Source organism: Condylura cristata, unplaced genomic scaffold, assembly GCF_000260355.1.
Source record: "Condylura cristata isolate star-nosed mole 26May11 unplaced genomic scaffold, ConCri1.0 scaffold00032, whole genome shotgun sequence".
NCBI classification, from domain to species: Eukaryota; Metazoa; Chordata; class Mammalia; order Eulipotyphla; family Talpidae; genus Condylura; species Condylura cristata.
Window position 1 is genome coordinate 19,299,337 of NW_004567133.1, and position 14,009 is coordinate 19,313,345.

Sequence of the window (14,009 nt, forward strand, 5' to 3'; positions counted from 1 at the left end):
GCGGGCGGCGCCGGCGGCGGCGCGGGGTGACTCCGACCGTCTCGCCGACAGGTACCCGTGAGCCGGCCCGGGAAGCCTCCGGGCGCGCGGCAACATGGCTTCCCCTCCCCACCAGCAGCTGCTGCCGCACCACAGCACCGAGGTGAGCTGTGACTCCAGCGGCGACAGCAACAGCGTGAGGGTCAGAATCAGCCCCAAGCAGCTGGCCTCCAGCAGCCAGCCCAAGCACTGCAAGTACAGCATCTCCTCCAGCTGCAGCAGCTCGGGGGACTCCGGGGGCGCGCCCCGCAGAGTGGGCGGCGGGGGCCGCCTGCGCCGGCAGCGGCGGCTGCCCCAGCTGTTCGAGCGGGCCTCGCGCCGCTGGTGGGACCCGCGGTTCGACTCGGTGAACCTGGAGGAGGCTTGCCTGGAGCGCTGCTTCCCGCAGACCCAGCGCCGCTTCCAGTGCGCGCTCTTCTACATCGGCTTCGCCTGCCTGCTCTGGAGCGTCTACTTCGGGGTGCACATGCGGGCCAGACTGATGGCCACCGTGGCCCCGGCGCTGTGCTTCCTCCTGGTGTGCGCCGGCTTTTTCCTGTTCACCTTCACCAAGCTGTACGCGCGGCACTACGTGTGGACCTCGCTGGTTCTCACCCTCCTGGTGTGCGCCCTGACCCTGGCCACGCAGTTCCAGGTCCTGGCGCCTGACCCCGACGCAGGGCTCTTGGACGGCGCCAACCGCTCGCGCGCCGCCCGGCCCGCGGACACTTGCCTGTCGCAGGTGGGGGGCTTCTCCATGTGCATCGAAGTGCTCTTTCTGCTCTACGCCGTCATGCACCTGCCTTTGTACTTGAGTGTGTTTCTGGGGGTGGCCTACTCTGTTCTGTTCGAGACCTTTGGCTATCACTTCCGAGACGAACACTGCTTCCCCTCGCCCGGGGCCGGGGCCTGGCCCTGGGAGCTGCTGAGCCGGGCCCTGCTCCATGTCTGCGTCCACGCCATCGGCATCCACCTGTTCATCATGTCCCAGGTGAGATCCCGGAGCACCTTCCTCAAGGTGGGCCAGTCCATCATGCACGGGAAGGACCTGGAGGTGGAAAAAGCCCTCAAGGAGAGGATGATTCACTCGGTGATGCCCAGGATCATCGCGGACGACCTGATGAGACAGGGGGACGAGGAGAGCGAGAGCGCAGTCAGAAGGCACGCTACCTCCAGCCCCAAGAGCCGCAAGAAGAAGTCCTCCGCGCAGAAAGCCCCGATCGCCTTCCGCCCCTTCAAGATGCAGCAGATCGAAGACGTCAGCATTCTGTTCGCAGACATCGTGGGCTTCACCAAGATGAGCGCCAACAAGTCCGCCCACGCCCTGGTGGGCCTCCTCAACGACCTGTTTGGGCGCTTCGACCGCCTGTGTGAGGAGACCAAGTGCGAGAAGATCAGCACGCTGGGGGACTGCTACTACTGCGTGGCCGGCTGCCCCGAGCCCCGCGCCGACCACGCCTACTGCTGCATCGAGATGGGCCTGGGCATGATCCGCGCCATCGAGCAGTTCTGCCAGGAGAAGAAGGAGATGGTGAACATGCGCGTGGGGGTGCACACGGGCACCGTCCTGTGCGGCATCCTGGGCATGAGGCGGTTTAAATTCGACGTGTGGTCCAACGACGTGAACTTGGCCAACCTCATGGAGCAGCTGGGGGTGGCCGGCAAGGTGCACATTTCCGAGGCCACCGCCAAATACCTAGACGACCGGTACGAGATGGAGGACGGGAAGGTCTTCGAGCGCCTGGGGCAGAGCGTGGTGGCCGACCAGTTGAAAGGTATGCCGGGCCTCTTGCCTCCCCTGCCTCCCCGCTGCTCTCGGGAGCCAGCAGTCCGCTCCGGCAGCTCGGGCCTGCAGGCGGTGGGTCCCTGCACCTCAGCCCGGGCCTCTCAGGATGGGGCAGGGGCGGGTGGCGACGCTAGCTGGGCGAGACGGGAGCCCTGCGCGAGGCCAGGGTCTGCTGTCCGGGGTCGGACGCGGCCTTCAGCTGCCGGCTCGGACCCCTGAAGCGGGGCGCTGGTGTGCACGTGTGCCCTGCGGCCTCACCCCACAGCGCCCTTCTCCCTGGCTGGCTCTGTGCTGCTCGGTTCCCTGGCCCCCGGAGGCCCGTCTTCAGCCAGGACACTTTTAAAGTTTCGGCTTCCAGTTTTCGTCTTTGAGTGATGCTGTCTCTCCCGCCGGGCACTTTAGAGCTTTGGCCAGGGCGAGCCCCCAGGGGGTTTGAGAGTATGAAAAGCAGCCCGAGCCGCCGGACACTTCCGACCCCGGCCGGTCTCAAGCTCCCAGCGGCTCCTCCTGTTTGCACCGGCTGCTGCTGCTTTTCTCTTTCTCATTTTTATATAGAACGGAAGCCTCTGAGGTCTGGAAAGTAGGTATAAATAAGTAGGGCCAAAAATACGATTCTAAATCAATGCTCAGCCCCCCCTCCCCTTTTTTTAAACAGTCCTTATGTTTTGCTAAGGCCCTCCAGGCTGAGGGAAGCATCTATTTTGGAAGTAAGGAGAAAATAGTATTAAAGCCTGCATTTGTGAAGTTGTGTCGGGCCCGTGGCACCGTGTATGTTGGGGGGAAAAGCCCCAGCAGAGACTCCTTGGCGGGGGAGCCTGGGTTGCAGTCAGAGAGGGGAGCGTGAAGGTGCAGAGCACCGGCCAACCCCTCGGGCTGGCACAGGCCGTCAGGCTTGTCGTCACCCGCATCCCCAGTCGCTCCTTGCTTTCTGTGTGGTGATTGGAGCGCCTCGCGGCATTTACTTATTCATGGTCTTTAACCTTCTCCTGACTTTTACAAATTATATTAATTTTGCGGTAGCTGGAGAATCTGTGCCTGTAGTAGGAAACGCTCCCACCTGACAGTACGTCCCCAGGGAGTTTCCAGGGCGTCGATGAGGCTGGGAAGGCAGGGGACAAGTGTCTTCCCCCTGCTCTGGGGGTGCCTGTGGGGTGGGGTGCCAGTGTCACCCCTGCTGGCATCTCGGAACTAAGACCCAGGGTCAGGCTGGGGGTCCGGAGGACAGAGCCGGGCAGGCTCAGCACAGCGGGCCTGGGGCCGCGCGCGGGGTGGTCCGTTGTACTTTGCACTGTGTGTTAGTTGAGTTTCAAAAGTAAAAGCAGGCGTGATGGCTCAGACGCCTGGAAGTCACCACGTCGTAGGCAGTGACAGTTTTGTTTGCCTGCGGGCACTTCGACTCTGTGGATGAAGACTCTCACAGACGGTGGCCCAAAATGTGCCGGATGGGCCCGTGGCTATTCCTAAGCCTCAGGCGTGAGACTGGTGGACTAGCGTCGTGCCCCCTGTGTGTGAGGGGCAAGATTCAGGCCCGGTGGGAGGGAGGCAAAGCTAGGCGCTCGGCGGGCAGCTGTCTTTCCAGTTGTTGCCGGTTTTCCCTCCTGGACTCCTTCCCGGAGCCCAGGTTTGCTCCTCGGAGATCAGCACGCCAGAGCCGGACGCCGCACAGCCCCGGCCCGCTCGAAACTGTCCAGTTCGAGCCTCCTGACGGCACGCGAAGCTGCCGCGCTGAGCTGCCAGCATAGTCTGGCAAGACCCGCGCATGTGCGTGGCGCCTAGGCGACACGTCCCTTCAGCCTCGCCTGGGCACAGCGCCCTCCGGCCGCCCGGCGCAGCCTGCACGGCCCACGGCCTTTCCTGATGAAGGGGCTCACAGCTGAACCGAGCACGGGCTGCGTGGGCCGGGGGTTGCAGAAGGGCGGGGCTGGTGGAGGGGGCGCCTCCCCTGCAGCTCACCCCAGGGGCCAGGGGCTCCCCAGCCGCTGCACGCGGACCCACTGGCTCAGGAAGCTTTATTGTGCTGGTGCCACGAGCCCGGCCCCGCGGTGAGCGTGCGGGACCCAGAGCCCGAGAACCTCACTGTTACAGAGCCCACAGGGAGGCAGGGTGCAATGGGGTGCATTTGCTTGAGGGGGACTGACGGCAGCAGGGGCACTCAGGCAGAAAGGGGATAGAGGGCAAAGGCTGGCAGTGGTGTTCCGGGGCGGGGCGGGGGTGCGGTGCCGTGAGTTCATCAGGGTGAGGAAGACGGGGCGTCCTGTGGGAAGGACCCCTTCGTAGTGGGGACCATGGGAGACTCCAGGCTGGAAGCTGTGGGTCTGGGCACTGGGCACCTCGTAGCAGGTCTTAGCTGCAGCTCTAGGGAGCCCCTCCGTCATTTCGGGACGCCTGGGCTCACGGCTGGCTGAGCCTGCGGGTCTCCCAGGCAGGGTGCTGACCCAGCAAGCTGATCGGAGAGGTGGCGGGGCCGGCTCGAGCGGGCGGGGCGGGGCGGGCACGGCCTCGACAGTGAGCACCGCAGGCGGCTGCCTTCACGGCGGGCGCTTGCCGTCGGGACCCGGGCCGTGGCCGGAGGTGTCTGTGGGAGACGGAGGGCCAGGCGGAGAGCTGTTCGTTGCTTCCACAGTCTGTAGTTATGCTGCGCTCAGTTCTGGGTGCCGGGGTACAGCCATGAACCAGACAGACCAAACCGCTGCCCTCAGGGGTGTGCGAGCGTGTGCGTGTGCGTGCGTAGGGCAGCCACTCACAGGACGGGGGTTTGGGGAATGACGCAGAGTGGAGGGCAACCCGCTCCCCAGTGGGAGGAGGGGTCTGGTTGGGAGGTGGCAAGGAGGCCCCTCCGTCGCATTTGGGATGAGCCCCTGGGCCTTGGGGGTGCGAGCTCCTCCCTCCCGCCTTGGGCCACAGGCAGAGATGGTGAGGCTTGTCTAGGACTGTTGGTTTTTCCTGTGATAGAAAGAAGGCGACAAAGACAGAAAGTGAAACCACCGGGGACATCTGTAGACACCTCCTTCCCTCTCAACATTGGGAACCAGGAGCGCGGTCCCCGGTCCCCAGACCCACAGCAGCGATCACGTCTTTGAAGACGGGACTCTGGGGTCGCCTTACATTGTCAGTGCCGAAGTGCAGCAGAGAGGCCCTGGGAGCACCTGGGGCTGACGTGCCCTGGGGCAGGGGCTGCCTGCGGGCGGCCTAGCCGGCGGCCCGGAGCCCAGCCTGGCCTCACCGGAGGCCGCCCGCGGATGACAGCGGGCTGAGCCCCGGCAGCCTGTGCTGACGACGCGCTGTACCCGCCGGCAGTCGGGCTCGCTGGTTCCTTGCCGGCCGCCAGCTGAGACCCTGAGGCAGAGCCCTGCTCGCCCGCGTGCGTCCCTTGGCCCAGCCAGTGGCTGGCTGGCAGGTGCCCGCCGGCACCGGTAACCTCGGCCGGCCACGCGCTCTCGTCCGACAGCTCAGTCCTCTGAGGTCACGCTGGGGAGAGCGACGTGCTGCCCGCGCTTTTGAATGAGGTCTCCGCACTCGGGGCACGGCCCCTTGGGGCTCCCGGCCCGAGGGAGGGTGAAGCGGGACGTCTGATTGGCAACGAGGCTCTGAGAGCACAACCAGCAGCGGCCTGGGCCCCGGCAGACCGCGACATTTATCCGGGCCCCTTCAGGACAGTCGTGTGGCCCTGGGGCCCAGGGCTCCCCTGCTGAGGCGGGCCGGGGGCAGCGTGAGCCTGGCGGGGAGCAGCCAGGGTTTGCTGGGGTGCCGCTGGGGTGCCGCTGGAAGGGAGGAGGCGGCGGGCAGTCTCTAGAATTACTGAGAAAGCAAAGTTATATTTTAGTTTTTTAAAAGATTTGTTTTATTCTGCACACAGAACTGGGGCACAGGCACAGTGAGAGGCTTCACCAGAGTCAGAGCGGGGAGCAGAAGAGGCAGATCGACGAAGCGCACTGCTGAGGGAGGCGCGGGGGACAGGAGGGGTCTGCTGCGCCCTGGGGCCTCCCTGGCCCGGATCGCACTGGCACTGAAGCGGCTGTGGCAGCTTGCAGTGCTGCGCCCTGACCCGCTGCGCCACCGGGGGGCCCGGAAGGAAAGTTTTAAGGGAGCAGATAGACTAAGCAGTGACTAGTGGCAGGGCTCCCTCCTGCCAGCTGGGCTGCTTCAAGCGGCAGCCGCCTGCCTGCCGGCCCGTGCAGTCTGGGAGTAGTGAGCTACGAGAAGAGTCTCCAGATGTGTGTCGCGAGCACGGTCAGGTGTGTCCCGTGCGGGCCACGTTCTCCTTGTTCTGGGGGTGGGCGGCTCAGTGTCGGGGGTTCGGTCCCGAACGCCTGGGGCGCCCTCGCGGCTCACAGGCCGTCGGCCCGGTGCGTGAGGCTGTGTGGTGCCTCGTCCATCTCCCCGGTGGCCCTTGGCGTCCTCTCTGTGCTTTGTGGACCGGATCCCTCCAGGCCTTTTCCCCAACAGGAACAGGCTCCTCGCAGGGAATTTATAAAGAGCTGGGGGTTTGAAAAAGGAAGGGAGTGGCCGTGCGAGGTCTGGACCGGCCAGGGGCAGAGAGGGGCAGAGAGGGGCTGGGTGTGCTGAGGCTGCCACAGGGGCCTGGGGCCGGGGAGTGGTTGGCCCTGGGCAGCTTGTCCAACCTCCGCTCGGCTGCCGGTTGTGTCTCCCCAGAGTCTGCTCGAGAGCGAGTGGGGGCGAGGGACGGCTGGGGAGGGGTGGCTTCCTGGGCTGAGGTGAGCAGGAGCTGTGACAGTTCAGGAGCCTTCTCTGTGCCAGTGGCCGCCAAATCGTTTTGCTTCAGCACCCCTGTACGCCCCTTAAAAATGACTGTGCCCACTGCCTGCTGGTATGCATGGCCTATTTCATGACATTTTTAAAAAACCTTTTTTCAGAAGCAAAGAAATTTGGTGTGAGAAGTGGCACCATTTTGCATTTTTGCAAGTCTCCCTGGGGTGCAGATCACACCACTGGTTTAAAAAAAGTGGTGAAACTTACGTAAAAGTCGCCGTTTTTAACCATTTCCGAGCGTGCCAGCCGAGTGCCGGGCTGTGGGCATGGAGTCTGCCGTGTGCGGGATACCCGCTCGGCACAGACGCGGTCCGCCAGTGGAGGCGGCTTCCGTGGCCTCTGGCCCGCTGTGGACAGGCTGCGGCGCCCACGCAGCACGAGGCTGCTGCGGCTTAGCTGCCACGTGGACTCCGAAGCGCCCGCTGCTCGTGCCGTCCCGAACCCCCGTGGCCTCCGGCTGACTCCTGGCCCAGGACCCTTTGTCCACGCCGCGGGGGTCACCTGGCCACGCACTGGTTTCTTGAGTCGCATCCTCGGACGTTGGCAGCGGGACAGTCCTCACGCGTGGGGGCCACGTCCGCTTCTCGGTGGCGGGTGGACGTTAGCGCTTCGTCGTGGGCAGCAGGTCCCGTGAGCTGTTTCCCTGGAAGTGACAGGTCCACGCCGCGCGTTTGCCAGGAGCTGCCGAGACCCCGCGGTCTGCCGTCGGCGTGAGCGCTGCAGCCCGGGCGGGCGCACGGGGACGCTCTCCAACGCGGCCTCCACGAGCCGGGCGTGCGCGTGCTGGCCGCGCGAGGACAGTGGAGGCCGCCGCCCGCAGGGGCCTCACGCTGGTGTCCTTCTCACCGCTTCGTCCAGAACATTCTTATAAGTGTCACTGTTTCTGCTGTGGCGAGCGCAGTCAGGGCCCTGGCCGGCCGCCACCCGCACTCCTGACCGCCCTTGGGAAACAGCCTCGCAGAGGCCCACCACAGCCTCGGGGCACCTCGGGGCACCTCGGGGCACCGCGCTGAGAACTCCCCCAAACGGTGAGCTCGGCATTCGGAGGGCTGTGCACCTACCACCTGAGCACCGCGCGGACGGCACGACCGACTGGCGCCCGAGGCCGCGCGCAGGCCGCCCAGGGCCTCAGCCCACACGGGCTCTTTCTCATCAAGAAGGCCGTTGCGACCCTGCAAGTCTTTGTTGCTGGCGTTGAGGGCTCCTGGTGAGACATCAGCCTTGTGTTTGAAAGTGCTGCTTATTTATTTCCGCAGGGCTCACCCCTGCGTGGCGTGGCTGGGTGCGTGGGGTTTGCCTGCTGACGTACGTGGCTTCAGCGCTCAGTTCCGGCGCACGGGCCCGGCGAGGTGCTCACAGGCCTGCTGCCACGGGGGCCAGGCTTGCACGAGGTGCGGATTTGGGCCAGATCGCACGAGCTCGCGGGCCCGCCTCGCGGCCCTCGCACAGCGAGTCACCGTGTCCGGCCTCTTGCCCGGGGCTCTGCGCGACGCCCACTGGTACGGTTTGGTGCTGAACCTAGACCACGCGGGACCACACGGGACCGTGCGGGTGCCACGTCTCCAGTTAGCAAGGGTGAGCACTGGATGCAGAAGACTCATCGGCACCCTGCCTCAAGCCCAGCCGCCCGCTGGGCAGCCTCTTCACTGCCAGAGAGGGGTTCCAGCAGTGAGGTTCTGGGGCCACTTCCAGTCCCCCGAGTCGAGCGCTCGGCTCTTGCTCTCTGCGGCCCTGGCTGCAGGCCCTTCAGGTCCTGGCTGGGGGTGAACTCGGCGGCTCCCCAGCTCTGTTGTGCCGTCAGTGTGTGTTTACTCAGTGAGCGGCAAAGCCTCCTGCCGTTATTGAGGCCTAGGCCAGAGCCTGGGCTGTCGGCCCTCTTGGAGCTTCCGGCCTGGAAAGGGCAGTCGACGAGGCTTGGACGGTCCCTCCAATAGCCGGCGCTGGGGCTCTGGCCTCGCAGGCAGGGCTGGAGGCCTGGCGCCCACCCACCTCGAGCCAGGGTCACGGGCCCTGCGGGGGCGGGGGCCGGGCCGGGGCCTGGCGGCTGCTCGAGGCGGACGGCCCGGGCATGACTCCGCCTCACCGCACCTGCGCGGACATCTGCGCCCTGTGGCCGGAGCCTTCCCCTCCTGCGCCCGTTCGTGGGCTGTAACCAAGGACGTTTGTCAGGAATTAGTGTAAGCCAGGGATTTTAGCCTTTCTCATGTATCTCACTCCATGACTGATACGGTCCTGTGAGGCTCCCGCTGTCCCCTCTGCTGTGGGAGTCTCCCGGCGCCGCCCGGTCTGACAGGCACTCCTCAGTAGCATTGTTATGGCGGGGAGGTGATAGGCATTAAATCTCGTGGATTCTGTTTGCCTGACACGTTTACTCAGAGGCTGCACTAAAGCTGACCAGATTCGAGGAAAGAGCACCAAACAGCACCGCAGACAGCTGCCTGGGCCTCGGCCCGGGGGCGCTGCCAAGACCTTGCCCCTGGTGCGGGAGCCTCCCTGCTTCTCCCTCCCCCAGAACAGCCACCAGGAAGGGTTACATGAAAGTCCTCAAGCAGACGGCAGAGGACCTGTCAGCAGGCCGAAGGGCGCCCCTGCCCAGCAAGCCCCACCCCCCAGGGCTGCTGGGGAAGTTTCCAGAAGGCCCAGCTCCAGCTCTGGGGGTGCCCGTCACAGGAATCTTGTTCTGAAGGCGCTTTCTGGGGCGGCGCCCGCCTCCCCCTCTCGCACCCTGCGCGTTGGGGATCCCCGCCCGCGTGCCGTGGCACAGCCTGGCAGACGGCAGGGCTGGGTGAGACGGGTGGTGGAGAGTGAGCCCTGCGGCTGCTCGTGCTCCCGTGTGGACAGTGGGCGCGGCGAGTCACACTGGGCCCTGTCACGGAGCACCCGTGGCTGCTTTTCTGGGAGATGGCCCAGTGGCTCATCAAATAGAGGCCACGGAGGAGCAGTGCCGTGGGACGCGCGGTGGGCAGGGAGGCCGGAGGGCAGGGACACAGTTGGTCGAAAGCCCCAGTGTTTACTTAAGGCCCAGGAAATAGAGGCTTGGAGAGCCTGCCTCGTTTAGGTGATCGTCTAAGTTTTCGGAGGAGATTCCAAGAAGCATGTTTGTGTCTGCAGGCCGTCGCCCCTCGATTCCTGCTCCGTCGCCTCACGCAGTGCAAGAGCAGCAGGACTCCAGGACAGCCTGCGTGTCGTTTCCAGGCTTTTCATGTAACCCTGTTAAATTCTGTTCATTTTCTTCCGTCCAGAGGAAGACGTGTGACAGAAAGCAGCTTTGGAACCAGTTGTATTTGTTTGACGTGCCGGGGAAATGGGAACTTGGGGTTCGTCTAATCTTGTTTGCAGCGAGGAGGACAAGCCCCGCGCTGGCAGTCGACGCCCTCGTACGTGACACTGAAGTGCGCAGTGCCGCCACGGCTCGGCCTCGCGGGCAGGGCGGCCGCCGTGGGCCACGGGCCTGGTCTCCCGCTGGGTGTCAGCACGCAGAGCCTGGCCTGCAGCTTGTCCACGAGGCTTGGCCCCTGAGAGGATGCTGCTCACGGGCTTTGTGGCTCGTTTCTGTTGGTGAATGCGCCCTCCAGAAGCTCACTTGTAGGAAAGGGGTGTTCCGGAGAGAAAACACTCTGCGGAACACCTCGCTGTTGGTAAAAAACGAGTGTCTTTTGCCTTTTCACCGTCAGGGTCTTTTCCTCCTCTGACTGGTGGGGCACTTCCGGGCAATAACGGCCTCCCTTCCACTCCGTTTCCTCCTATTTGGGAAAGCTTGCGCTAGGAGCCAGGCCTCTCGTTTGGCGGGGAGCCGTGGGCATGACACGAGGGGGCGTTTCCTTGGTGCGCTGTTCACACGGGAGCTCGGTCGGGGACCCAGTCGCTGCAGGAGCGCGGGAGTCCTGAGTCTTCACAGGACTCCCTTAGTCCTCGTTCTCAGGGTGAGCAAGACGGAACCGTGGAGGTGGGCTGCCCTGGGGCCTTCAGGGAGCACATTTGTCACAGGAAGCAGGAGGACCCCGTTTGATTTGGAACGTTTGCAGAAACCCTTTGAATGACTTGGAGAAAATGTGAAGTGATTATAGCTTAAAAAAAAAAAAGTCCTTTCACTTTTGTTTGAACATTACTTCGGAGATTAGAAGGTTAGTTGCCAGTAAAGTGAACTTCCCGGTGTTGGCAAGCTTCGCACTAGTAGGACAGAGCAAATATTGGCTTCATAATATCTCTGCTGATTGTGTTGTTAGTAGCGCGGCTGCTCCAGACGGTGCGCCCCAGCTCTGCGGGCGTGGGGGCTCTCCCCGAATACTTCGCGAGACCCTTATTGGTCCCCAGATGAATGGTGCTGGAGGTGTTGAACTCACCCCTGGTACTTAGAAATTAGAGGTCAGCTATGATGAAAGGGAGCTTTTGGAGTCCACAGTGAAGGGTCTGTGGAAGGCTGGGGCCGGTCTCCTCCTTTCTTCAACCTGCAGAACAGCTCAAGCAGCGATGCAGCATCCGCAGGGCTTGCAGGGCCGGCGGGGTGACAGTAGGAAAAGGAAAACGCCGGCTGTGTTGGAAAGACGGGCTGTTGTCCTGGCAAAGCCCACAGCCTGGAGGCACTTGCCCCTGGGGCTCAGTGACCCGGCCCGCAGCCCTGGACCGGGGGGGAGGGGGGGGGCGCGGCGCGGATGGAAGTGTCAGAGGCTGTCTCCCGCCCCGTGACCCACATTTGCAGCGGATTTCTCAGCTGGAATCACCCCACGTGGTCCGCGTGCTTTCGGGCTCCTGTGAGCATTCGCGACGCCGAGCGCTTTCTGAGCTGGTGGTTCTGAGAGAGCGGCTTTGTGCCGCTGCTATTTGGAGAGCAAGCGGACATGTTTGCTTTTATAGCTCTGGTCATGCTGTTTCCTTATTTAGCAGCTATTCAATGTCCAGTTCCATAGACTCCCCATGGAGCCTTCCGCTTGTAGTAAGGCTTCTGTTGAGCTCAGCAACGTTGCCTGTGGTGTGTGGCGCTTTCCTGAACAAGGACTTGGGCAAGGTTCTTAGTGTAGGCGGTTTGAGCCTTAAAAAACTTTTTAAAATAGCATCTTTGTGGCTCTGATTCCTGGAGCACTGAAAGTCTTCGTGGGGCCCCTGTAAGTTCCTGGGTGGTAGAGGGGCTGATCTTCGATTTGCAGCTTTTATAGTCCTCCTAGGCGTCTCAGAGGAAGAAGTATGGCATTGGAAAACTCAACCTTGATCCTCCCTCAGGGAGTGTTGTGGGTCTTTTTAATTATGTAGCTCCTTGATTCCAGTAATCGTTTCAGTTAAGAAGTTCAACTTGGGCTACCTTATGTCAGGAGCCGCGCTGTCTCAACAGAAACCAGGAAGAAACAGCTCCTGGCAGCTGTCCTTTCTCCAGCACGGCTCTTTAGCTACAACAGGTTCCTGCAGAGGGTCGCTGCGCTCTCGTGCGCCTGCCCGGCTGTCCGGTACCATTGTCACTGACCGGCGATGACAGGATGGCGTCACCATGAGGAGGAGTGCAGTGCGGCGACTCAGGGTCACTCCCCTCGTGGGAGCGGCGGGTTGCCAGTCACCCTAAAAGCCTCTTTGCTGGCTTTCCCCCACAGGCGGCCCCGGCACCCTGCCTGCCGTCTGTCCACCCCCATGCCTGCCTGGGCACGTCCAGTGTGTGGCCGTGGCCCCTCTCTGTGTCTGGCTTCTGTGGCTCGCACGTTGCCCAGGCTCGGCCCAGGCGTGCTGTGTGACTGGCCGGTCCGTGTGTGGCCGGGTCGTTGCCCGGTCCAGGGTCTGGGTTTAGTTGTGCGTGGTGCCCGTGTGTGGCTGGGTAGCTGCCCAGTCCAGCACCCAGGCTTGGATGTGCTTGGTCGCTGATGGAAAAGCTGCTCTCTCTGGACATCAACAATCAAGCTTTTGTTGTTTGAATCAGTGGAGATGATAAAAAGTCTCTCCCTGTTTGATAATATACACGGGTTTCGTTTTCACTGGCGCTTGGAAGTTTTTCTGAAAGGCGCGTTTGAGTGAGATTGAATGCTGAATTGTAATTAAATGCAAATGCGGCCTGTAATCGGGTTAGCTTTTCTAAGCAGCCATTATCTTTTTTGAGCTTGTTCCAGATTGATTAAATGTTAAATTCTCCCGGCCACTTCTGCACTGGACGGCTTCGGGCAGCCCCGGGGACCCGAGGCCGGGCTCTCGCGGCCGCCGTTAGATGAAAACGCGTCTCGTGTGACTTCCCAATAGCCGAGTTTCCCCGAGCCCTGGGGGTCCCCTCTCGTCCAGCAGACATTCAATTCTCCTGTTTTCGGCGGGTCTAAACATTTGGTTTTATATTTCTGAAGTGTGTAAAACAGTTCTTGTCTTCCTCAAAAATGAAATACGCCAACTGAAATGGAATTATCTTGATGGCTTAGTTATTTTAGCGCCTGTTATTCCACTCTTACCAATACTGCAACTCCCCATAAAAATAGCTATTCCGCTTTTCTTTAATTAACCTGAGACGGCCCTGTTTTCCCAAGCACATCTTAAGATGACGTTTCTGCCGGCTCTCGGTGTTCGCAGCTGTCAGCAAGCCTCCCTGACTGACAGCGCTGCTCCGGGCCCCTTCTGCATGTGAAAGAACACGCAGCCCTGCGTGCCAGCCCTCAGATTCGTGAGCCCGGCAAAGGCTCAGGTTGCGGACTTGGCTTCTGGGCTGTCAGATGTTGCCGGAGTAAGTGAGGTCTCTGGGAACTGAGTTCAGCAGGAGTAAGATGTTATTACAGCTATTTTTAGTATTTCTACAGGGGAGGAAAAGGGAAACTCAGATCAAATTAGTGTGTTAGTGAATGGAACATGTTTTCCACAAAACCAAGTAGATTTCTTTGGAGTGCGTAGAACTAGAAAATGAGACTCGTAGGTCATTTCTGAAACTAAAGCCGCGTTAATTAGAACTTGCTCACAGTTCATTCCATCACGACTCACAGAGTGAAGTGTGAGTGTCGCGGTGGGGGATGCTGATCTGGGAGTGCTAACCGGCGCTTTGGGGGGCGCTTTGCGGGCCCAGGCCCTGGTCGCCGGCGCTGGTGTGGACGGCCTGCACCTCTGTGCTCTGCCCCACCCCCAGGGTGTGCCAGGACGTCCCTCCCAGGGACTCGGATGGGCTGGCGCGGTGCGGCTTTGTGGCGGCTGTTTCAGGCGTCTGTTTAGCTCCTGCTGGGGCCAGCCCAGGGCCCAGGGTCGCCTTGCGAGCTCCCCCGCCCCACCTGTGGTGCCACATCTTCTGGATCAGCAGCAGGGCCTTTCTCTGGGCAGAAAAGTGAAAGTCAATTCAGTCCTCAGGGGCCTGGTGTTGAGTCCTGAGGGGCCTGGTGTTGAGTCCAGACCGGTCAGTGTATAGTTACTTAATATGTGGCGGGCGGTTTCCTCAAAAATCAGCAGCCTGAGCACGGTCTCCCCTCCAGGGAAGCCACCCCCCCATCCTGAA

General features: G+C 62.1%; 1 protein-coding gene across 1 annotated transcript in view; it reads left to right on the plus strand.

The window, feature by feature from the left end:
* Positions 1-28: 28 nt before the first annotated feature.
* Positions 29-14,009, plus strand: part of ADCY9 (adenylate cyclase 9) — an 82,154-nt gene continuing 68,173 nt past the window's right edge. Inside the window, exon 1 of the mRNA XM_004691783.2 lies at positions 29-1,793. Coding sequence (XP_004691840.2) covers positions 95-1,793 — 1,699 coding nt within the window. The 5' untranslated portion in view covers positions 29-94. The remainder of the gene's footprint in view (positions 1,794-14,009) is intronic.